The sequence below is a fragment of the Drosophila arizonae genome, chromosome X (assembly GCF_054131065.1).
Source record: "Drosophila arizonae isolate 15081-1271.41 chromosome X, UAZ_ARI_1.0, whole genome shotgun sequence".
Classification (NCBI taxonomy): Eukaryota; Metazoa; Arthropoda; class Insecta; order Diptera; family Drosophilidae; genus Drosophila; species Drosophila arizonae.
This window is the reverse complement of record NC_142927.1, coordinates 18,215,234-18,239,901: the sequence shown is the minus strand read 5'-3', so window position 1 is coordinate 18,239,901 and position 24,668 is coordinate 18,215,234. Positions and strand designations below refer to the sequence as shown.

Below are 24,668 nucleotides of genomic sequence, written 5' to 3'. Positions count from 1 at the left end.
ATGAGAAAATCAAATGAAGATGTTTGAAAATTGGGGAAGTGAGTATATTTCTTTTCTGCAATGCCTGCCATACTGTCCGTACGTCGAACCCTCCACCCTCCGCGAGTCTAAAAACAAAAGTCTTTAAATTTGGTATATTAAGTATATAAATTGGAATCCGGTTATAACGATGCTCAAGGGACGGACGGAAATGTACTAAGCGGATGCTCTTTCATATATGTATGTTTGTATGGGGACCAAGCAAAACATCTACTTTTCGTCAACGTAACGGTGTAACACTTTAGGCGGAGTCGTTATAACCGGTTTCCACTGTATATATTATATGTATATATTATATCTACATCCGTGAGCAGATTAAATACTAAAAATAAAATTAATTTTGATCTAAACTCATAAATGGACATATGCAATAGAATCCGATTATAACAACTCCGCTTATAGCGTCCGCACGGTTATTGCGACGAAAATTCGGATCCCCAGACAATCTTGTATGAACAAACTTATATCTTTTGGGTATAACGACGGTCCCTTGGGCGTCGTTATAATCGGATTCTACTGTATATCAATTAGGGTCACGGCCAGTCGGAAAAAAATCTGCACTTTCTGGCTCCACCTGATTAAGAATAAAAACATTTTGTCAACTCATAAGCATTGGCTATATTTATCGACTATATCAGCACAACTTTATTTGAATATGGAAAACAAAATGGACTTTGAATAATTTCAAGATACATCAGGCATCTATATGTATGAGCATTGTGTTGTCGCCTGCTACCGCTCAGGCCTTAATCATTGACCAGGAGAACTCCTTCTTGTACATGCCGTAGGCCAGCCAGTAGAGCAAATTGAACAGCGCAAATGTCATGGGGAACGCAACGCGCGCCACTCGATCAATCAATGAAATGCTGTTCACATAGCCGGCGCCCTGGCGTCCCTGGACGCTCTTCTCGGCAGCGGCGTCGCGTTCGCGCTGCCGGCGAAATTTGACATCGCCCTTGAGGCAGAGCCACATCTGACGCATGCGGGAGACGGCGGGCGGCTCCGTTTGGGTGGTGCGCTCCATGGTCGAGGCGTGCGAGGAGAGTCTTGGAAAGATGTGAGCGGGCTCCTGCTGCTGATTCTAGTGAGAAGTTAGAGCAAAGCCAGAGCACAATTGAGTTGCAAATGGGACTGCAGCAATGTTTGACTGGGCCAACTCACATTGTAAATGGGGCAGCTGAAGGTGTTGCGCTTGGGGTAGCCCCCGCCGTTGAGGTCCGCCGGCAAGGGCAGCTCACAGTGCAGGGCATCGTGATCGGCAAAGACAAAGACATCGCTATCGGAGTTGGCCGGCTCGCTGTCGTCGCTGGCCTCGGCCGCGTCGGCAATTTCGCCCGTGGAGTAGCCCAAGGCTCCAATGTCCTCCCACTCATCGTCGATGCGGGGTATTTCGCCGCTGCCCAATTTGGTGAAGTAATGAACGCCAGCGAACTCCAACAGCGTGGCAATGCAATAGAGGAAGCTCATGAGCAGAAACCAGTCCAGGGCCGTGGCGTACTTAACCTTGGGCAAGTCGGTGCGCGAATCCAGGCTGATGGTGGACAGAGTGAGCACAGCGGTCACGCAGAGGCCAACCCGGTCGCTGGTCGCCTCACGATGTATCCAGAAGGAGACCCACGACAGCACCACAATCAATATGCAGGGCACATAGACCTGAACAGCTCACAGACTGAGCAAATCAAGAGGGGAACTATATATGTATATATGTATAGATACGGCTCACCTGTATCAAGAAGTAGCCAGTGTGACGCTTGAGGTTGAAGGCCACGTGCAGCACGCTGAAGTCGCCCTCGCGGCGCGTGGAGGTAAAGTTGCGATGCATCATGCTGATCAAGTCGAACTGGTTGAGCGTCATGCCCGGCACAAAGGAGACAGCATCGTCGTGGTTCTGCCACTCGTAGACCAGCTGCTGATTGGTGTAGCCATCTGCAAGGAAGAATTAGTGGCAAAGGGAGGCAAGGGCAAGGCAGAGGCGTCTACCCACAGCTGCCGATGATAAGTGGACAGGATTGGCGATCCATCGGAAAGTTTTTCAGCTCCATGGGACAGGTTGCCTTGATGGTGAGACTGCAAAGACACAGTGGAGCGTTAGGAACTGCCGTTTGATGCGCAAAGCCCCAATCGTACCGCATCGAGTAGAGTATGCCACCATCCTGATCCAGTCGCAGCAGCTTATTGGGCACGGTAATCGTGTGGATATGCGAGTGCTTGCCATTGTAGAAGTAGGTGTCGGGTCGCCAGATCTTGTCCAGCATCTTGATGCTCAGCGACAGACTCTTGATGGGGCCCTGGAAGCTCAGCCGCTTGTCGCGCCAATACTGACGGAAATAGCAGTCCATTGAGTAGTCCATATCCAGCTCCGAGACGGGTCCCATGCTGCGTATCAGGATATTGGTGCGCACCACCGTCGGCAGGCCCTGGCCATGGGTGGGCAGCTGCGATTGCTCGTAGCGCTTCAATAGGTTCTCCAGAATGCTCGATATGTTCCGGCTTAGCATGTCCGCCGAGGCTGTACGTGGCCGGGCCTTACGCTGTGCGCCATAGGCACTCGTATCATTCACATAGCGCCGGCTGAGGCGACTCTTGCCCTGGACGGTCGAGAGAGCGCGAAAGGATTCGTAGATGCGGCTGGCCTTGAATTCGCTGGTTATCAAAGGCATCTTGCTGGCGACAGGCAATGGCAGCTGCTCCGGCGAGGTGCCAGCTGTGGTAATGCCCTCGCCCCCCTGCCGCTCGAGCAGGCTCAAGCAAATCAAGCAACTGTGGAGGAGTTCACGTGTCGTCAGACAACTGATATACATACATGTATATATGTATGTAATTGGAGCCCCCAAAAGCGGAGGTGTTTTCTCTCTTGAAGGTCACAGAGCGCACTGTGTTAAGTGCATCTGAGACTTTGGCTCTATTTAGCCTGCTCAAAGCACTAATTGTCCGCATATTGCCTGCAGAGTGCGGCTGGAATGAAGTGTCACGCCTAGCGGTATAACGGTATAACGGTATAACGGTCTACTAGTCTAACAGTCTAACAGCTCGATGCTCACAATTCATGTTTCATAATTTTCATGGGTTTTGCTTTCAGCATTGTTGAACACTTGAAGTAGTTTAGTAATTAAACACTTGAGCTGCAAACTGTTAAGCCACAGTGAGTCAAGAATGTGCTGGAACACGCACAAGATACCTCTTAAGACGGCAGACCGCTCAGACTGCTAGAAAGATCCATGCATTATTCTCGAATATTCATAAGACCCTTTGACTCTTCTATAATTTATTGATATTTTCGACTACCTGCAAATTTTTCCTAAAATCTATATCTTTTTTTATTTATTTTATTTATTTATAAATTTATTTATTTTTTTTTTTTGCTTTTGCCTCAAGGCTCAAACAACTTGCTTACGCAGCAGTTAAGTGGTATAGAAAGTGTGACATTTTTGAACAATGGCAACAACGTCGACGCTGGCGTCACTGGCAACACGAAAAGTACAACAACAGCAGCAACAACAACAACAGCTACAAAATGCCGTTTACAGGATAACAAAAGAATGCCAGGATAATTTGTACAGTATGCCCATGACTATGCGAATCTGTTTCTAAGCGCTTTGCATTTACGTCTGTTAGCTTACCACACACACAAACACACATACACTTACACACGTATATGAAATTGAAGGATTTTTGCACTCAAAAGTTTTTTGAAAATTAAAAAAAAAAAAAATGATTATTTCAAAAAGAGTTTAATATAAAATATGATAATTTATGTTGTACGGTATGTGCTACGTATTAAATAAAAAATAAATATATAAGTTCACTCAAAAGAAAATATATATAAATATAAATATATATATTTTAAATGCATTTAAATACATTTTAAATACATATACATATATTTTGGTTAAACTCTAATTGCTCATACGCTCCGTTGTACGTGATTTTCCATGTCTGGAAGCATATTTTTGTATTAATGTTCTCAGCACAGGTTGAAAATAAAATTAATATTATTTAATAAAAATAAGATGCTTAATTTTTCACAACAAAGCTGAAAAGAAATTCGACTGAATTATCATAAAAAATCATCCGCTTTTACTGTGCCGGTCAACTTTATGGGATTATTTCAACATTATTATGCTTATTGGAATTTTATTGCAGGCATATATTCACAGCTAAAGCTCTTAGCATAGTTGAAAATAAACTGAAATGATTGGACTTGGTATGAATTTCCATTAGGACTTGTCATGAATTCATATTAGAATGAAACCCAAATTATTTTAGATAAAATCTTATGAATGAACCTCTGGCCTTTTGCTTTAAAAAATCATTTAAAAATTTTGCATTGATTTCTCAAGATTCTGCCAGTAACTTCTAAAATAAAAAGTTCATATTTATATATATTTTATAACAATAATACAGAAAAAAAATAAAGCTCTACAATTATTTATTTAAAAAAAAAAGTATTTATTTTTTATATTTTGAGCGTTGAATTCATACTATCTGAATATTACAGTCAAACTTAATAAGCTACTGCTAACAACTTTTGATACAAAAAAAATGAAATAAAATATATATTTATAATATATGATCTATTACATTAAAAAAAAAAAATAAAAAATTTTAGTAGCTTTAAAATATTATCAACAAAAAATCTTCAACTTCAGCACTGTTTTGAAAGTATTTCAATGTTATTCATAAGCTATTCAATTTATCATAAACATCAAATTGGTTAGCTGAGTCTTTTGGGTTCTAGATCTGTATGTGAAATCCTAGAGCAACCATGAATTGGGATGCCAAAGAAGAGGTGGCTCCACATTTCTGGCACCACTGTGCAATGTGTTCTGTTTACTGGCCGCGGGTGCTTTTTACGCTTTTGAACCGCTTAATAATAATACAAAAAAAAAAAAAAGAAAAGGGGAAAAAAACACATACACACAACATAGCAACAACAAGAAGAACAACAAAACGAGACCGTGTTATTCAGTTCACGACCTTGCGACCGCTTCCAATGATGTGCTGGGGTAATCTTGGCGTTTAGGCGTGAGTGTCTGCAAATTTGTGTCGATGTCGATGTCGATGTCATGCCCCCGGGCTAGTCTTATGCAATGGACTTAGAGATGTGCCCGCATATGTAGCGACTTAATTACTTCCTTTCAAAATGCTGCACAGCCAAACACAAACACGCACACGCATGCACATACATATGTGTATGTAGATATCTGCGTATATGTATATGGATATATATCTAACCAACTTTATAATGTAGCGCGTGTAGCCGTTTGGGTTAGTGAAGCGCACTCACTTAGCATTTTTGCGCTTGTCAAGCTCCACCACCCACTTGGTGGCACAAAAATTGCTTGATTCGCAAAATAATAGTTACATGTACTATGCACACACTTGTCTACCAGCCCACACACACACACACACACACACTGATACAGAGACAGGAACGAGTGCTCAAACAGCCCACAGCGAGACGGCTTAAACTGCAGCAGGGCGCACAATGGCTTTGCTCGAAACTGAGTTTGGCTTTTGGCATTCGTTTGCCCGGGAGTTTGACTGAAAGCAATGTGTTAATTGAATCTGAGTGTGAGCTCTGAGCGTAGGTATGCGCCGAGATAAAGAGATACGTCTCGCCTGGCAGGCAATCAACTTGAGCACACTGTATTGCATTATAGTTGAGCTGATGCCCTGCCGTGCGGTCCCCCGGCTCGGACCACTTGACCGCGTCTGACAGCTATGCAGCTGGCTGTTGGCCGGGTGCTCTAGGCGGCCCTAAGTGCCCCGAGCGTGCAGTGTGCAGGGGTGCGATTGAGTGATTGAACGGCTGGCTGCATATAGGCAAGCAGGCGAACAGGCGAACAGGCGAACAGGCGAACCGGCAATGCACTGAATACGACATTAGGTCAATTACTTACCTAGCTAATATCCGCAGCATAATCATTGCACTGGCTGCACGTGTCGCGCCTCTTGAACAGCCCAACAATGGTGTCTTACCAGCCAAGCAACAAGCTATCCATCAAAGTCGAGTTCGCAGTCCGCTAATTGAAAATCGCCTATTGATGATGCGCGCTGGGCAGAAACGTTGCGCTCGTCGCTGTTGCACGCTCGCCGTCTAAATCCCAACAAGGCGGCTGAGACAAGCCTAAGTCGGCTCTGGCTTGGCACACGGACGGCCAATGGGTCTGGCATGCGCAAAGCATCCATCAAACCCAACACTTTGCTTGCAACATGCAACGCGACCTGTGGCCAATACCTGCCACTGCTGCCACCGCTGCCACTGCAGCTGCTGCTCGGCCTCGGCAAGGATCCCCTCGCAGAGCGCCCCCAACAACCACGCACCATGCGACCATTGCCTGAGCATTATTTATTTATAAACGCATTGCCACTTATTGCTTAGCCAAGTTAGCAGGTAATTGTGCAATTATATTCGCTCATAAAATGTTTTTCTTTAAATATTCATTCGCATTCGAGGTGAAATTTATCAAATGTCATTTAATTTTTGATTTATTTTATTCAATTTAATACATATTTAAAATCTTCCTTAAAATATAAATTTTAGTTGTAAACGAATTTCGATTTATTTTATTCATTTATTTATTCAAAACGAAAAAAAAAAACAAAAAACGGTCAACTCGCTTTGGCGCTCACATTGCTGGCCTCATCGATAGGCGTCACTGGAAAGGTATCGATATTTAACAGCTAAAATTCAAATAACGGTAAATGCGCATACCGAAAATGGCGATCAGCATGACTAAACTGTACTTGCTTAAAATTTCAATCACTTGGAATTGGAATTATTTTTTGCCTATTTTATTTATGCCTTAAGCTAAGACAAAGCAAATAACGGGAGAATGCAATTATCGAGAGCATTATATTTATTTCAGTTATTTTATTTGACATGTGAGGGGTCGCTTCGTTTGTTGCATGTGCTCAAATCATATTAGATGACAGTATGGAATCATTTAAAGTCCAGCTTAATGATATTTTCTGATATAAACTACAAAGAATTAAGCTTCGATTAGCTTTAGGCACATCGAGTGATTTTTGATTTCAAACCTCTCAATTTATATGTAATTGATGGCATTTTATATATTATAAAGTTTCGAGCTTCAATTCCATCGCGTTCATTATAGGACAAACACATTTACTTCCCTGTAAGCAATGCCCAAAATTTTTATGGTGAACTTACATAGCTAAATGCTAATTTTATGGTTATACACCTGTCAATTTCCACTCTAGAGTTGGTTATACTTATTGTAATACCCTTTAGGTAACCTACCCGAATACCCATTTCGCTTTTTATTTAAAAGACTCTTTTGTGTTGTGCATATAAATACTTGTCAATTTATTCAATAAAATGTAAAATCTGTATATGATCTACTGAAGGATTTGATTCATCATCTTCTGCAACATCATCGCATTACTTAACAGATATGGAGAGGGACGATGTGCGGAAAAGTCTGTCCTAGGCGCGTTGCGTTGAGGGACTTCAACAGAAATACGATTTCGTCATCGGCAAACGAAGTTCGAATCAAGTATTTAGACATCAAGTATTTAGACAATGTTCTCTTGGCAGCTCTGCAGTGCTGAAATAGACCAACTCAATTTCGACCCCAAAGAAAATATTCGAATTCACCCCCAGAACTAAAAGAGAATGAAATACCAATTCCACATCGAGAACAATTGAAAACTATTTGGGAAAGTTGTAGCAAATAATGCATTCTATTCTTATTCTTATCACATCAAAGTCAAAATGCTCAACCAAATTATAGACGAATTGCATTTTTTGTTTTGTTTTTGTTTTGTTTTTGTTTTGTGTTGTTTTTGTTCTTGAGGTGCAGCTGCCGAAGCTCGTGCTTAGAGATAGATTTTAGCCCAGCATCAACTGCGAAATGGGAATAGCTTAGCGATAGTATCTGAAAGTAGAACAAAATATGGCATTAGCATAGCCAAATTGTGAAAGTCGTGCAATTGCACTATATTAACTATAGCCCTGTGTCTGAGCTCAACCCTGAACTGAAGCCAAATCATAGCTCGTCGTTTAGCCCGTTGATAATAATTTACTGTCTGGCGCGGCAGGTTGAAGCCAAGCTATGCCAATCCAATCGGCGATTGCTACAAATTTCAGCTAGTTTCAATCTGAGCTCAGCCTTGATACGAATGCGAATGCGAATGCGAATGCGAATGCGAAAATGTGATCAAGCTGGATGCCAATTGTAGAACTTCGTCTTTATATACACAAATATATATAAATATATATAAATCTGTTTCATTTTGCCAGCAAAATTTTATTTAAAAATTTTTAATTTTTGTTTTTTTTTTTTTTTTTTTTTTTTTTTTTTTTCATTTTTGTTTTCTTTCATCGCACCAGACAGTGAAATTATAGTTAATGCATTAAAATATCTATAGTTATACATATAAAAAGTAGTTGGTTTTGAAGTGTTTGTATATAATCCAGTGTAAACATATACACACACACGCACACGCATGTCCAAATACATGTATAAAATGCATTTTATATGTCAGATTTAAATTGTATCTTTACATAATATACATGTCAAGCAAATCTTTACATATGTGTGCGTGTGCGAGTGTGTGTGGGTGTGTGAGTGTTAGTCTGTACGTGTGGCTTATATTGCCACAACTTGGCATAGATATGAACATGCATGTTAATAATAACCCTTGAATTCGGAGACCATCTTCAACCATCTCTTTGGCAGTTGCATGTGAAAATATCAAACATACATATGTGTTAGTGTGTGAGGGTGTATGTGTGTGAATGAGAAGTTATTAAGCTAATATATATTTATATATATAAATATATATATATATATATATATATATATATATATATATATATATATATATATATATATATATATATATATATATATATATATATATAGTATATAAAATTGATATGGCAGCAAGTTGCTTTAGCAGTGAGAACAAACCATAGACATAGAACAGATGTTAGTTGGGGTTAGCTTGTAAAAGAGAATTGAGAATTAGCGAAAATTAAATGTGAATTCTAACTAAGCGAACTGCCTTACAAATTAATGGTATGTACTATAGCGTGTACATCTGTGTGCCTTAATAAATGCACACACATGCATATACGTATATACATGTATGTGGGTGTGGGTGTGTGTGTGTGTGGGTGAGTGTGTGCAGCAGCATATTCAAATTGTTGCCGCATATATTTGCCTCAGTGGGAACATAAAAACATATACATATATTAAATTTTGATGTTTTTGTTTTTTTTTTCGCTTTCATATTTTATTTTGTAATAAATTTTAATTGGTTTTTGAATGTTTTGTGGCTGTTTCTTTTTTGTTTTTCTCTTGTGTTGTATTACGCTTAGTTGTTAATTTTATTTTTGGTTTTTTTTTATTTTTTTTTTTTTTATTATTATTATTATGTTTGACTTAAATTACTTTAGACCACATTATGGACCATTTTTGCATCCAATTGGCAACTTACAGCTAGATTATTATTATTTAATTCTCCTCAGCCTCATACATATGAACGCACGTATGTATCTATGTACATATAATTCATAAATCTTTATCTTAATTGTGTTAAGCGCCATACATTTCAGTTTTTTTTTTTTTTTCCTTTCTTTTCTTTTCTTTACTTTGCTTTGTGGTATTTCATTTTCAATTATTTTATTTATTTATTTATTTTTATTTTATTTTTTTTTTTTTCATTTTAATATTTGTTTATTTTAAGGTTTATTAACAGTTAACAGTTCTTTAGAAATGGTTTCAAAAAGTTTATTATAATGAACATCTTTTACTCGTCTCCTTCAATATTTGTTGCTTTTCTAATATTCCTTGACAAACATACGGTGTGAGGTCTGTACTGTGTGTGTGTGTGTGTATAGGTGTCGGTGTGCATGCATGTGTTTCTGCAGTGTCTGTGTACCAAACTTCTGATGCGCCTTTATTGCTTTCCATCAACTCTTTCAATATACGTGTGTGTGTGTGTGTGTGTGTGTGTATATGAACTAGTTCGTAAATCGTTGATACATATTTCAATACGAATCGAAACATTTGATGGATTGGAAATGCTCAATTCCATTTGAACAATATACTAACATATACACACACATATACATGTATACTCATATATACATATATCTGTGCATATGTATGCTTATATTAGTATATTGATTTTGTACTGCTTTAAAAATCATATAATCAAAAAATTGGATTGTATTTGATCTTGCTAGTGAATAATATAATGCTTGCTCTGATATTCTCTATTATAATGTATGTCCACATCTTATGAATTGAATATATCTAATTTCATTTGGTTTTTGTTTTCATTTATTTTCGACCATCGGTTCCTTGGAAGTGGTATAAAGAAATGTCTGATCTTGCGCGTATACCCGAGTGAAATGAGAGTGAAACACTTAAGGATCAGCAGATCGAGATCTAATAGTACATGTATACATATATGCATTAGCAACAGATTTAAATTCGTTTCAGATTTCTCTTCATTTTCATTTTCATTTTCGTTTTCATTTTCAGTTTTTCTTTTTCTGTATACGGTTAGCATTAGGAATCCGGATCAGAAGTTGGGGCATTAACTGAGGAGCGTCAACAGCAGCAATTTTATGGTTGAAGCACATATTGTTGATACATATATATACATATATAGTGTGTGTGTATATATATGTATATATGCGATATGTGAGATTTTTATTATGATTTATTTTTGATTTTAGTTTTTGGACTAAGTATGTATATAAGTATATTTCATATGAGCTTGCTGTAGTTGCGTGTGTGTGTGTGTGCGGATGTGCATGTGTGTGTATATGTGGAGCATTCATTGGCCTATAAATTCATAAGGTTTTTGCATTTCATTAAAGATATTATAATTATTGCTGCGCTCACGTTTTTGTTGCTGTTTTTTTTTTTTTTTTTTTTTTTTTTTTTTTTTAAGTTTGATTTCTAGATAACAATTAATTCATATTTTTTTTTAATTTAAATTTTATTTTTGTTGTTCGGGCTTTCATTTGCATGTGTTTTTTTATTTCTCCTGTGTACCGTTTTTTTCTTGTATTTTTTTTTTTATTTTTTTTATTTTTTATTTTTTGTTAAGTTTTTTCCGTTGCTTATTTGTAAATGTCTAATTCATTTATTCAAATATTTAGCCTAGTTACTTATTTATTTTCACGCCTCTGTCTCTGCGCTGTTGCATGTGTATATTTATATTTATGTATATCAATAACAATACCATTTTGTTGTGTTGTCAATCTAGCTTAGATAATATCATATTTAGCAGCCGGCTACGACTGCGCTTGTCACAATAAAAACCAATCAATATCATTAAGAAATTTACTTAGTATTATTCATAATTCATATACTATATGTATATATGTTAGTATATATTTTCACACACACAATCGTGTGCATGCCAGACACATGCACACGGATTTGTACGCTCCGCTTGAATCAATTTGAGTCACATGCTGCCTTATATCTTAACACTTACAATTAAAATACAAATTTCTCATTTTCATTATTCATTTTCACTAATTTTTGTTTGTTTGTTTGTTTTTTCTTTTTTCTTTATTCCTTAAGTTTGTTTGCTTTACGAAATACTAAATTCCCGAAGGTATTGATTCTCATCATTTTTACATGGCACACACACACACACAGCAGTAAGTAGAGCGTATCTGTGTGTGTCTGTGTGCGTTTTTAAGTGTATTTGTGTGCAGTATGTATTCGTATAGTTAGGAGTACTTATCATATGTATGAATGCTTATAAGTTGTCATCATTTCGAATACTGTTTATGGAAATAAATGAGTCTAGATGAGTTTTTGGTTTTTCTCTTATTATTTATGTTTTTTTTTTTTTTTAATGAATTTTTGCATGCATGTGTTTGCCGATCAGCCATTTGCCATTTGCCACTTGCCATTTGCCTAAACATAGTTTATATGTGATTTTTGTTTCTTAATGCATTGGCCGTGCAAACAGTGCATACATACATACATACATATACATATGTGATATATGCATAACTAACTAGTTTATCTCAGTGAACATGCATTCAAGTTAGGTATTCGCTAAGTGGGCGGAAGGGGGTCGCTGTGTAGGGGGTTAACAGTAAACACACACAAAAATCAGCATGGCAATGATACGGAAAATTCTTGAAGCCATATTACATCCATATAGTGTAAGAATGCTGCCCGCTGTCCGCTGTCCGCTGTCCGCTTTTTGGCATCAGTTTGAGGGAAAGACTTGATGCCGCTTCATCGTCATCCAAGAAAGCTCAGCCAAAGTCAGAGTGGACGATGGCTATGAGAAGACCATCGAAGGCACTTTCCTTATCACCTTTGAGAAAGTCGCTAATATCAATGGCATCCAATATTTTTCTAGATCAATATTGCAAAGCAATCGATTGGGAAACAGGGCGCCTGGCTCAGTCTCGCCCAATTGTGGCAGAAAAAAAAAAAAAATTTTGGGAGCGTATCCTAGTAAGTAAATCTGGATTGTATTGAGATGAACACGATTTTGCCTTTTTTCAAAACAGAAAGCGACTTGGCCAGTGAGTCTGATGAACGATTGAAATGCATGGCGCCCCACCTGGGTCTTGAGATAACATCGAGCTCTTCTTATGATAAATCCTAGCCCAGCCAGATATAGATATATACGTATATATAAATAGACTTATATATATAATATCTTTGATTAGACAACAAATAATATGTAAATGTTGCCTTTAGTTGGATGCAGTTCAGGGGAACTTGTTTTTCTTTTCTTGTATTCATTTTTCTTTTCATTTTTTGTTTTTTTGTTTTTTTTTTTTTTTATATTTGTATTTTGTTGCGACTTTAATCTACTTATAATTGACACGAAGAAACAATTATGCGGATGTTGGAAGGGACAATTCGACCGAAAACATGCCGAGTGCATATTTTCCATATTAGATTGGCTCATACAAATATATAAAACGTACATATGTATGTGTACATTATACATATATGTATATAAATATTTATGAAAATGTGCATAGCAATATACATACACACATACATATAGATACATATACAACTATTTGCTCGGGTTGCCCTTAAAAGTATCTCTCTGTGTGTGTGTGTGTGTGTGTGTGTGTGTGTGTGTGGATTGGATTCTTGATTATACTCAATTGGATCAACAACTAGCTAGCTAGCTATGTATGCACTTACATATGCTAACATGTCTCTCAACTTTTCATATGCTAAGATCTAACATACAGACATACATCAATATTGAATACATTACAACATTCATTCATCAAGTAAATGTACTAACTAATGAAACTTTGTTCCATCTCTCTCGCTCTCGCTCTCGCTCTCTGTCTCTCTGAGTGAAGAAGCACTTGGCTATGGTGCATTCATGCACTTATCCATACAATAGAAACATACATGCATACACACATACACGCATACAAACATACGTACACACATATAGTACATACATACATTCATTTACCCTAATGCTTATGGTATAATGAATATGAGTCTGAGAGCTAATGTGTTCTTATTCGAACTAATCATAACTTTAGTCATCAATGGGCTAGCTAGTGTACATACCAAGTGTTAGTCAACGCCAAATGCTATATATGTATATATGTTTGTATGACTATTAACCATGAACCATTTGAAATTTGGATGATTTAGTAATTTTGCTATACTTGGAATGCATATTAATTTATGTAAGTTCAAAATTTGGTCGGCTGCAAAACTGTGAGCTGAGTGAGTGAATGAATTACTTAATTAGCTTCGTAAATAGATCTATAATTGTTATTGTTACAGACGTGTCTTTTGCTTAACTCTTAATGCATGCGTATGCGTATGTGTGTGTGTGTGTGTGTTTGAGTGTGGGAATGTTTTAACCGCCTTAGCCTTATCATAATAAAACGCATTATGCCTATTATAATGGGTAACCGTTACGTTATTCAATGTGAATTGGCGGCACTGTGCCTCAAAATCTATCAGTCGTTATCAAATTTGCCCATATCAAGGGTTCTTTTTGTTTTTGTTCGTTTTTTTTTTTTTTTTTTTTTTTTTTTTTGCATGCCGCATGACGCGAGTGCACAAGAGTATATAATTCATCATAATATTGTTTTGTATACATGCATACATATATGTACGCACATATACACACATATATGTATATATATCTGTATATATCAATCTGCATCATCAGCAATTCTAACGGCAGATACGGGGTCTTGTACATATGTATGTAAATATGATTCGCCTATGTACAATGTTTCATCATTTCTTTCCTTCATTTTCTGGTTGGCAATATTAACGATATAGAGATCGAGCTAAGTATTAACTATAATTTAGTATATTTATATATGTATATATGTATGTATATTATTTTTGTTATCTATATGCATATAGTTCTACGACAAAAAAAAAATCATTATTTCTAGAACAGGAAATAAATTCTCCTTTATTATAGCACACATTACACAGATTTGTCTTTTAAAGTTTCATAATACTCGTTATGTTTCGTATATCCGCTGGCTAAGCTATTGGTTGTAATATCATTATTGTTATTATTATTATTTATTCTTATTGTTATTAATAATAATGGGCATGTTGGGCATGTTAAGCCTAGAAAGTGCTTTCAAAACGTCTATTATAGTTATTTCCAGCTCCATACATATGTATATGTATGTATATATCATAACAAACGTCCGTATGTATGTGTGCATGCGTGTGATGCATGTCTCTGGTATTTACAATTATTACATTCATTTCATTCATATTACTTCCTGTTCAGGCGTCGCCGGCACGTCTGAGGTACTTATGTATGTACATACTGCTATGTAATTATGTTAAGTATAAAAATTCTTAAAGTCTACATTCACATTTAAATCAAATGCGTGCACACACGCCTCTCTCTCTCTCTGCCTCTCTGTATCTCTATCTTTCTCTGTTGTTCTCTCAGTGTATGTATGTTAGCATGCATGAAGTTCATCATATGTATGTATGATTTTTGTCCGTATGTACACATGTATGTATATGTATGTATGTATGCATGCATGTGTTTGTGTGTGTGCGTGTGTGTGTGTGTATGAGTGCAACGGCCTTTAATAAATTACTTTGCTTGCGTTTACAATTTTGAGTTTTCCTTTCTTTTTCTTTTCACTTTAATACCATTTAGTCTATAACTAGCTGTGTGTGTGTGTGTGTGCGTGTGTGTGTATGCATCGTAAGTACTTACTCGTATGTATGTATGCATGTAAGTATGAATGTATATTATTCAATATGAGTATGTATGCTAATTGTATTATTTTCAACTTTTGCTTTCATTTTCATCTTGTATTGTTTTCATATTCATTTTTTCCATTTCTCTTTTTGGGTTTACTTTTCTCTCTTTTTTTTTTCATTTCTTTTTTTTTTTTTTGTTCTTTTTTTTTAAATCTATTTAATGTATGCTGAAGTCCTAATAAAGTCTGCTCTGAACGGTTGCCTGCCATCTAGATATTGGCCAGAAAACGGAATTGCCTTACGAGTCTGCCATGGTTGGGCTGAAGCTAGAGGTGTTTGAACTGTCAATGCTTATATTCCGGGTAGCAGCCATTCTCGATTATTTGTCCGGATTGACTGTTGTTGCTGCTGCTGGTATCGACTGATTGTTGTTGATGCTGATGCGGCTGCAGCTGCAGCTGCTGCTGCTGCGGCTGCTGCGGCTGCTGATGATGATGCTGATATTGCTGATGCTGATGCAATTGCAGTTGATGGAGCTGCAATTGCTGTTGACTGATGGCCGCCGTGTCGCCCGATTGCGACTGCAACGTGCGGCGTGTAGCTGGTTGGATAACACTTCCACTGCTTTCCGTCTCCGTTGAGGGTGGCGAGGGGTAATAGTCCCTCTGACTTACATTTATACCATTTGGGACGACTGCCATACCCATTATAGAGTTGCTGTTGGCTGCCGCCGCCGCCGCCGCCGCTGCTGCCGCTGCGGAGGATTGATGATCGCCGTGGTGCTGGTGCGGATGCTGATGGTGCATAACGTTGTTCGTTGTAGCTCCCGACATGGGCGCGACGCCGCTGGATTGTTGGGAATCCGACATTGTGCCGGATTGCGGCTGGTCCAATACCACGACGGATACCACATCCTCACTCGCCCACCGGGCTAACTGTTGTTGAGCTTGAATAAAGTCATCACTAGAAAATAATAATCGTAACAGGAACAACGGTACATGGTAAGAACACAAGGGGGGCACATCAGGACACAGGACCAAAAGGCTGGGTGGACTGGTGCAGGCACATACACCTTCCTCTCACACAGGACAGCAGACACGGAGACACGCTCAGAGCTGATCGAGTGGCTCACAGCCACGGCTAGCCAAGCACTCGAATAAATATCATTCACATTTAGCATCTCAGGGCAAGGTCACAGCATCGATATGACGGAAATCATTTACACAAATTCATGATCGTATGTGATAGATAAGGAACACATGCACACAATATCAAGGCGGGAGCAGGGGTCGAGGTAGAGGTAAAAATTATCTAAGCTTTACTGTATGTCCTAAAGCTATATACTATCATAAGTTGCTGTTGAGAGTCGTTTCTTTTAGATATCGAATGAAGAAAAGTCCCTTACATTAGATATATAGCCTAAGGCCTAAGGTTCTTATATAAAAGCCAAGCAACAGAGAGATTAACCCTACTCTATATCTTAAAGTCCTATACCAACATAAGCTGCTGCTGCTAGGAGTCGTTTCTATTTTAGATATCAAATGATGAAAAGTTACTAAAAGCCTAAGACCTAAGGTCGTATATAGATGGATCATTGCAGAGGGCAAGCAATAAAGAGATGGAGTTTATTACTTGAAAAATTTATTGGAATAGGTAAATAGCGGGCCATATGATAATTTTCCTATGTATCCTATGCAGACTTGAACCTAATTGAGAATCGAATTGAATTGAGAATGTATCTTAAAGGGATCAATCATAAAGATGATCAATCTTAAAGGAAATTGAGCCGATCAGAAGAAGAGCTCAAGCACAGCCCGAGATGGTTCAGTAAAGAAATCAAAGCAAATAACTTCTCAATTTCGAACCTCTGTGATCTTGGCTATGAAATTCCTTGTAATTGTCGTATAGGAAATAGTTAGAACGGAGGGATAATCAACCAAATAGCTGCACAATGCATTAAGAAAACAATGAGCTAAGGAGCAGCGACTCATCTCCAGAGCTATAAAGCCTCCGATAGAGCTAGCAAGGGATCGTGGATGTTAAGGCAATGGACGGCTGAGACTGACTGCGATGGACTATTGCGAGTTGCGAATGGGAGGCGATTGGGTGCGACAGTGACTGAGGTGGAGAGACAGAGACTTACCTTTCGCTTTCGGGCGTCTCCTGTGGATCGAGTCGCGTGTCGAGGGCGCCGCGCTCATGATGATCGGCGCTCTCATAGATGCCCTCGTCATCCTGGTGCAGGTGCGTGTGCGACGAGTGGTGCGATGAATGGGGTCCGTGTGTGGCATGTCCATGGGCGTGCGAATGGTGTGTATGGTGTCCGAATGCGTGCGGAGAGTGCGACTGATGCGTTGTATGGCGGCCAGTGGGCGCCTGTGTGCGGTAGCGTCCGCCGTAGGCAAAGCGCGAGTCCTCGTCCGAGCGGGGCCGACAACGGCTGCTGTAAGACGGGTGGATTGTAGCGGTTTTCTGAGATTGAGCTGCTTGCTGATTCGAGCTGGCGAGATCAAAAAGCAGAGAGCAATCAAAGAGTCTTTAGCATAATTGAGCAAAATAAACCAAGAATAAAATGAAAACACACACACGCACACAAAAATAAAACATTAAACGGGATGGGATTGGGATAACGAGACCGAGACCGAGTTCAAGACAGACAAAAATTATTTTGTTTTTAAATACTAAATAATATACCGAAAACCATTTGGTCACAAGTCAGAGGAGAGCGAACCCTATTTCGTATCTGACTATATATATAGAGAAGGGTCCATGGATGTTTTGGAAAGCCTTTATCATTGAAAGGGAAGCAAGTTTTCATTGATTTTGTTTTTATGTTTTGTTTTTATATTGATATATATATGTATAGTATATATGGGCGTGGCAACGCTTGTGAAACCAACCTTTATCACACAAGATATTCCAGTCTGAAGCCTGCAAGAAATGCGAATAGAAAGTTGCGTTGGCTAAAGTTCAGTTTGTAAATATCAGCAGCCCGATAGCGGACAGCAAACATGCTCATCTGTTTGTTAATTGTATGTGTGTGTCTGTTGTGTGTTGTGTGTATGTTAAATGCGCTTGTTCCAGTTTGCACTATGCTGGCAAATATGTCTGCAAATGTTGTGAAGAATGTTAAAGCCATATATGTTGATTAAACGCTAGAACGCCATTAATAAGTGTGTGAAGCAATTGCCGCTACGTTCGATCAGGTTATATAGAGTTTGTATATTAAGTATTTATGCACAACTTGGGTGATACGATAAAACGAGTACAAATAATACTTATTGCGGTTATAAGACAAGCATTTCGGTACTGTTCTATTAAAGTACATACGGTTTCATTTTTTCAATCGCAATGCACACAGCTGTTGAGTACATTCCATAAATTATTAGAATACCAGCAAAACCTACGCTAAGTCAAACAAGGTACGAGTAAGGTTAGGCGTATGCGTGTATCTGTGTGTGTGTGGGTGTGGGTGTGGGTGTAGGTGTCTGTATTAGATGCAAATTAAATGTAACTCCTATAAGCATTTATCGGATTTGTCGGACTCGGCGGTAATTGTTTGGCTCGGGATTTGTTGGGTATTCGGGTTGGCATTAAATAAAAATAGAAATCGAAATCGAAATTGTACTCGTAATTGTGATCGTAATCGGTATCGAAATCAAATAATCGAATTCGAAACTAACCCTTGCGAGGACTCACTACAAGCAGCGGAACTATCTAATCTATAGTGACGATCGGCCTCGGTTTCCGACATGCGTATATCCTCGGAGCCACTGGGACTCATGTGGCGGGACGAGTGATGCTCCAGCTGCCTGATTAGATCCTCCAGATTGCGTATACGCAGCGGCCCAGTCGATGGGGCGTCGTCCTCGTCCGTTGGCTGCTGCTGCAGAGACATTCCAGATGGCTGATGCAGCTGATGCTGCGATCGATGGTGGTGCATGAGCGCACCGCCATGACCGATTGCACTCCCCAAGCCAGCAGCGCCGCCAACACCGCCCACACCACCACTCACACCTCGTACGCCGCTCATGTCGGGGCCCAGCGTCAGGCCACCGAGCCCGGAACCACTGCCATCCAACAAAATGGCATGTGCTGCGGCGCTGTCGCATATATTCTCACGCGAGCTCGACTTAGACCCGCTGGCCCGCTTGTACGTCTCCGCCGTGTAGCCCAGCTGGGCGTTGCTGCAGTCCTGTAGAGTTTTGCGCAACATCTCCTCACTCAGGCTGCCACTGCCGACGGGCGTATTGCCAGTGCCGGTGCCGCGATGCGAAGCCGCATTGCGCAGCGCCTCCAAAATATCCTCGTGATAGCCGTTGAGTGACTTCAAAGTACGCTCCACCTCTGAGGCAGCCGCACCACCAATCGTTGAGGCCTGTGTGCCGTCCTGTGTGATCAGCTCTAGATTGTCCGACTGGCTGTCATCGCACCACTTGTCTTTCAGCTGCTCGCCGTGCACAAGTCCATAGCCGTGCTTCTTCAGTATGCCCTTCTCTGTGGCGTCCAATCGTATTCACACGTTGTACATGCAAAAGAACATACAAATGTTGGTAGAGTCAGACAGCAGAGAGTGCACAGAGCTCGTCGAAAACAGAAGTGGAAGTAGTAGTAGTAGAAATAGTAGAAGAAGTGGTAGTGTAAGTAGTAGTAGCAGTAGTAGTAGAAGTAGTAGTAGGAGTAGTATTAAAAATAGTAGTAGAAGTGGTAGTTCAAGTGGTGGTAGAAGCGGTAGTAGATGTAGTAGTAGAAGTAGAAATAGTAGTAGAAATGGTAGTGTAAGGTTGTACTAGAAGTAGTCGTAGAATTGGGAGTAGATGTAGTAGTAGAAATAGTAGTACAAGTGGTAGTAGATGTAGTAGTAGAAGTAGTAGTAGAAGTGGTAGTAGATGTAGTAGTAGAAGTAGTAGTAGAAGTGGTAGTAAAGGTAGTAATAGTAGTAGGGCCGTAGTAGTAATTATAAAAAAATTAGTAATATAAACAGTAATATAATGAGTAGTGGGCGTAGTAGTAGCAATATACGAAGTAGTAGTGGAAGACTAAGTAAAAAAAAAAAAAATTGTAAATGGTATAATAAATAGTAATAGAAGTCCTCGCAGAAGTTAGATGTTATTAGTAGTAGAAAGTAGTAGTAAAAGTAACAGAAGAAATAATAATATATATAATAATAGTACAAGTCGGCTCTGAGGTGGTAATATAGTACAAAAATGTAGTATAATCTGTCCTATAAGTAGTAGTAGTAGTAGTAGTAAGAATAGAGGTAGTCGTAGTATAAGTTGCAATAGTAGTAGTCATAGACGTATTAGTAACCACAGTAGTAGTAATGATAGTATTAGGTAGTATTAAGGTTTTAATAGTAGCAGAAATTGTAGTGTTCGCAGTTGTAGCAGTAGAAGTAGTAGAGAGTTCACAGTTTACCACAAAATTAATCACTTATTTACAACAGTTTGTTTCTGTTCAATAGTTAAATCAATTTACTCCTACTTAACCTAAAAAAGTAGCATAATAATAATCTTATATTTTATTATACATTGCAGACCAATCCAGTTCCTTCAGATTTATAAACTATAGAATGTACATTATGATCAACATATTTGTAGAAAAAACCACTTAAAACTTTAACCGCGATATATTGATCGGTAATCGATTATTTTTGTATTGCGGATCGATTATTTTATATCGTGTAAATACTTTCAGCATTGAATACTTAATTTCACATAGTAATTGGATCCATTTCCAATGCCAACTTAAGCTATTTTTAGATCAAAGATGTTTAAGACTATTTGTAGAGTATAGATGCCTTGAAATATGAATTTGTATATATTTTTATTACAAAATATACGTATCGAAGTTTTTACTTGTAATTTAAAATCTAGAAGAACCAAGCAAATTTTTAGTGCATATATCTAAAGCTAAGTTAATAATGCCTTACGAATATAAATATTATTTTTGGCCTTTATTAGGACACACTTGAGGACAACCTTGGAGTGCTGTAAAATTGTATTATTTAACTGTTAGGCTAAGTCAAAGAAGCTTTTAAAGAGAACGAACAAATTATTCTAATATTTTGTAATGCAGCAAAAGTTATTTAGCAACATTGTGTATATCGAAATAATAATGAGTTATACAAACAGATATGTGTGTATTGTGGGTGTTGTGTATACAACTAGATTTACAATAGGTATGGGGCAGCTCCCTCAGACTTCAGCGGCCGAGCGAAGCCGAAGAGACTGACCTTTAACTGTTAAATCGTATAAAGTAAATAGTATTTAATATATAGGGTAACTATCGCTTAAGACTACAAATGAATTTAAGAACGTTGAACATAGTATTGTATTGCAGTTGTAGTAGCTGCAGATAGTAACAGGAAACGGCATAGGCACTGAGTTATATAAGTAAAGTTATATAATATGTATATATTTATATATACTAGATAAGAACGTCAATTACTTTTGGTATACCTATGCATAGCAATATGATACGTATACGATATTTGGCTGAGAACTGTGTGAGATGATAGCCGCTAGTGAATGAATATATAAATATACACACATACACATATATAGAGAGATAGATTCATATATATATGCATATATTTATATGTATGTATTATGTATAGGGAATGTTTTTATTAACCTGCATGTGATTGATCGTCCTCACCACCCGTTGTATAGCGACGTCCATGTAGGTTCTTGTCCCTGCATGAAATTGAAGAAAAAACAACAAACGGAAAGCAAATAGAGAAAAAATGCATAAAAGACGTAAACGTAACGAGGCGTGTTAAGTAGATCTGGATGGTTGGATGAGGGAGTGGCTGGGTGACTGGATGACTGGGTGAATGGGTGTTTGGGTAATTGGGTGGTTGAGTGCTTGGGCGGCGTTGGCTGTGGCATTGGTTATAGATTGAAAGATGGAATTGCTCACCTGAATCCGGCCTGATTGGCATACACCAATTTGCTGGAGCCATCCAAGGATACCTCCTCGACGGAATGATGGTTGGGCGCCGTTGCCGCACCGCCGTAGCCCTTGGGTATGGGTTTTTTCGAGAAGGGCGGATCGTACTTAAGGGTGGTTGTCTTGCGTCTATGTTGATGTTGATATCGACGTCAGAGTTGTTTGGTTGTTTTTCGTTATTGTTGTTGTTTATTTTATATGATTTATATATATGTATGCATATACACATATATATATATATATATATATATATACATATACACACACACATATACATATATATTTATAGATTTAAGTTATGGGATTTATAATATACACACAGGACACATACATATATACGTATGTGTATATACATATATATGTACACATGTTTTAGGCGTTGAATGGTGCGTATGATTTTTTGGATTTATAATTTGTTATGAAATTATTTGTATTGGATTATATACAAAATCAGTTGGAAACGTATTTTGGCATGGTCGATGGATTTAAGTTGGTTGATTGATTGATTGATTGGTTGATTGGTTGGTTGGTTGGTTGGTTGGTCGTTTGGTTGGTTGGTTGATTGAGATGCAGTGCGTATACGCAATGTGTATGAAGCGAAGTATTTGCCAACATACACACACCCACACGGACAAGCAAACACACACGCACACACGCATACATACATACATAGGGTCACATACACACGCATACATTCATCGACACATATACGCACACGCATACACATTCACGCCATTTTGAAGGATGTGGGTGTGTGTACACATGGCACACGTCATTTAGTTGTTTGTTTTGAATTTTGATTTTGTATTTTGATTTTGATTTTGATTTCGATTTTTGATTTGATTTGATTTTTATTTTGATTGATTTTGTATATATATAAATAAATTTTTTTTTTTTTGTTGGTTTCGGTTTATTTTTGTTGATGTTGTAGTTGTTATTGTTGTAGTTGTTGTTGTTGTTGTTGTTGGGAAACGAAAGGTTATGATGAGATACTTGATTAATAATATGCTCGTAATAGAATTGTTGTATTTTTTTTTTCGTTTTTGTATTGTTTTTTTTTTTTTTTTGTGGTGAAAAGTAAAATTAAGTGCCACACATAAAGAATTTTGTTATGCAAATATAAACACAAAACACAAATGAAAATACATGCATACCCATGCTCATTTGATTTGTGTACAGTTTTCTTTTATAGACGTTCACTTTTCATTTTTCTTTTCGACTGGCAGTACGACAAATATTTGCGATGGGTATGCATGAATTTTTGCAAAATACATTGAATGTGCCTCAAGGTAATAAGGAACAAAACGAACGGAAAACACAAACAAACAAACTAAACCAAACACAAGACACAAAAGCATAATGTATGTACACATAATGTAAATGCAGTAACAATAATGACATTCTCGAATGAAAAATGTTATGCCAGAACTTTGCAGAGAACAAAGAAATTGTTGGGGAAAATTTCGTATTTATTTTGTTTGTTTTGTACATGTTTTGTTTTTTCTTTTTTTTCGGTTTTGGATTAGCACATTATCAATGAAAAATTGTTGTCAAAAACACGTCAACGACATAACACGAAACACAAAAATTTGCAAAGGTTTTCACGTTTAGCAAAACGGAATGTAGACATTTATGAATGCAGGGAAGTCGAACAATAGTAATAGAATATGAACACGGACAGGTGGACAGGTGGACGGGCGGGAGGTTAACTGGTTTTTGGGAAAACAATGCATCTGAACGTCGGACGCTTACATAGATACATACGGACACAAGCATACCTACAGACATTCATAAAATCATCATCATCAACACGCACACAAAGACACACACACAAGCTCACACATACATACAGTCATACACGCAGACATCACGGGAAACACAGAGACACATATGTATATATATTTAGAAATATACACAAAGAATATGAGCTAAATGGAATAAATCACATTTGAAATACACGTTGACGGACTTGAAAATAGTTTTTCAGTTAGCCCAAGTTAAATGAACAGAAATTCAGTAAGGGAAAGACACAGATAGAGTGAGTACGAGAGAAAGAGAGAGAGAGAGAGAGAGAGAGAAAGCGAGCGCAAGATAGATGAAAAACATAGATAAATAGTGACTTAAAGAGCGACAAGCATGGATGAGACGTAAGTACTTACAAACAGTAAATAACATAATGAAAGCTGAAGGTCGAATGGCATTGGGTACATGTATGTTTTTATATATATTTATATAGGTGTGTTTATTTACATGTTTATGTGTTGGTATATACACACGTAGATGTGCTGTGCAGTGTGTGTGTGAATGTATGCATATCCCAAATATTGATATAATCTCAAATATTACTTAAGGCCATTTGTCCAATTTTAAATATTTTCCATTGCATACTTTTAGGCATGAATTTAAATTTCTTACATATTTAAAGCATTCAATAAATATTGGATGGCTATATTAACTTATTTGCTA

General features: G+C 38.0%; 2 protein-coding genes across 15 annotated transcripts in view; both read right to left on the bottom strand.

Moving 5' to 3' along the window:
* Positions 1 to 658: 658 nt before the first annotated feature.
* On the bottom strand, positions 659 to 7,592 carry LOC108618815 (gamma-aminobutyric acid receptor subunit alpha-2). The gene is made up of 6 exons (XM_018014985.2): positions 5,943 to 7,592; positions 2,167 to 2,799; positions 2,024 to 2,106; positions 1,763 to 1,965; positions 1,201 to 1,692; positions 659 to 1,120 (listed from the first exon to the last, which is right to left on the bottom strand). The coding sequence occupies exons 1-6, from the start codon at positions 5,966 to 5,968 to the stop codon at positions 779 to 781; spliced, it is 1,779 nt and encodes a 592-aa protein (XP_017870474.1). The 5' UTR covers positions 5,969 to 7,592; the 3' UTR covers positions 659 to 778.
* A 138-nt stretch (positions 7,593 to 7,730) lies between these two features.
* mmd (disintegrin and metalloproteinase domain-containing protein mind-meld) overlaps positions 7,731 to 24,668 on the bottom strand; it is a 51,481-nt gene continuing 34,543 nt past the window's right edge. For 7 of the 14 annotated variants that reach the window (XM_089473216.1, XM_089473214.1, XM_089473217.1 and 4 more), the window contains exons 20-24: positions 22,173 to 22,331; positions 21,885 to 21,946; positions 18,932 to 19,745; positions 17,392 to 17,748; positions 11,551 to 16,211 (exon numbers count right to left, since the gene is read on the bottom strand). In XM_089473216.1, coding sequence (XP_089329342.1) covers positions 15,593 to 16,211; positions 17,392 to 17,748; positions 18,932 to 19,745; positions 21,885 to 21,946; positions 22,173 to 22,331 — 2,011 coding nt within the window. In that variant the 3' untranslated portion in view covers positions 11,551 to 15,592. Of the gene's footprint in view, positions 9,015 to 11,550; positions 16,212 to 17,391; positions 17,749 to 18,931; positions 19,746 to 21,884; positions 21,947 to 22,172; positions 22,332 to 24,668 lie in introns of those variants that run through there. The other 7 variants (XM_089473219.1, XM_089473222.1, XM_089473223.1 and 4 more) reach the window with 5 other exon arrangements.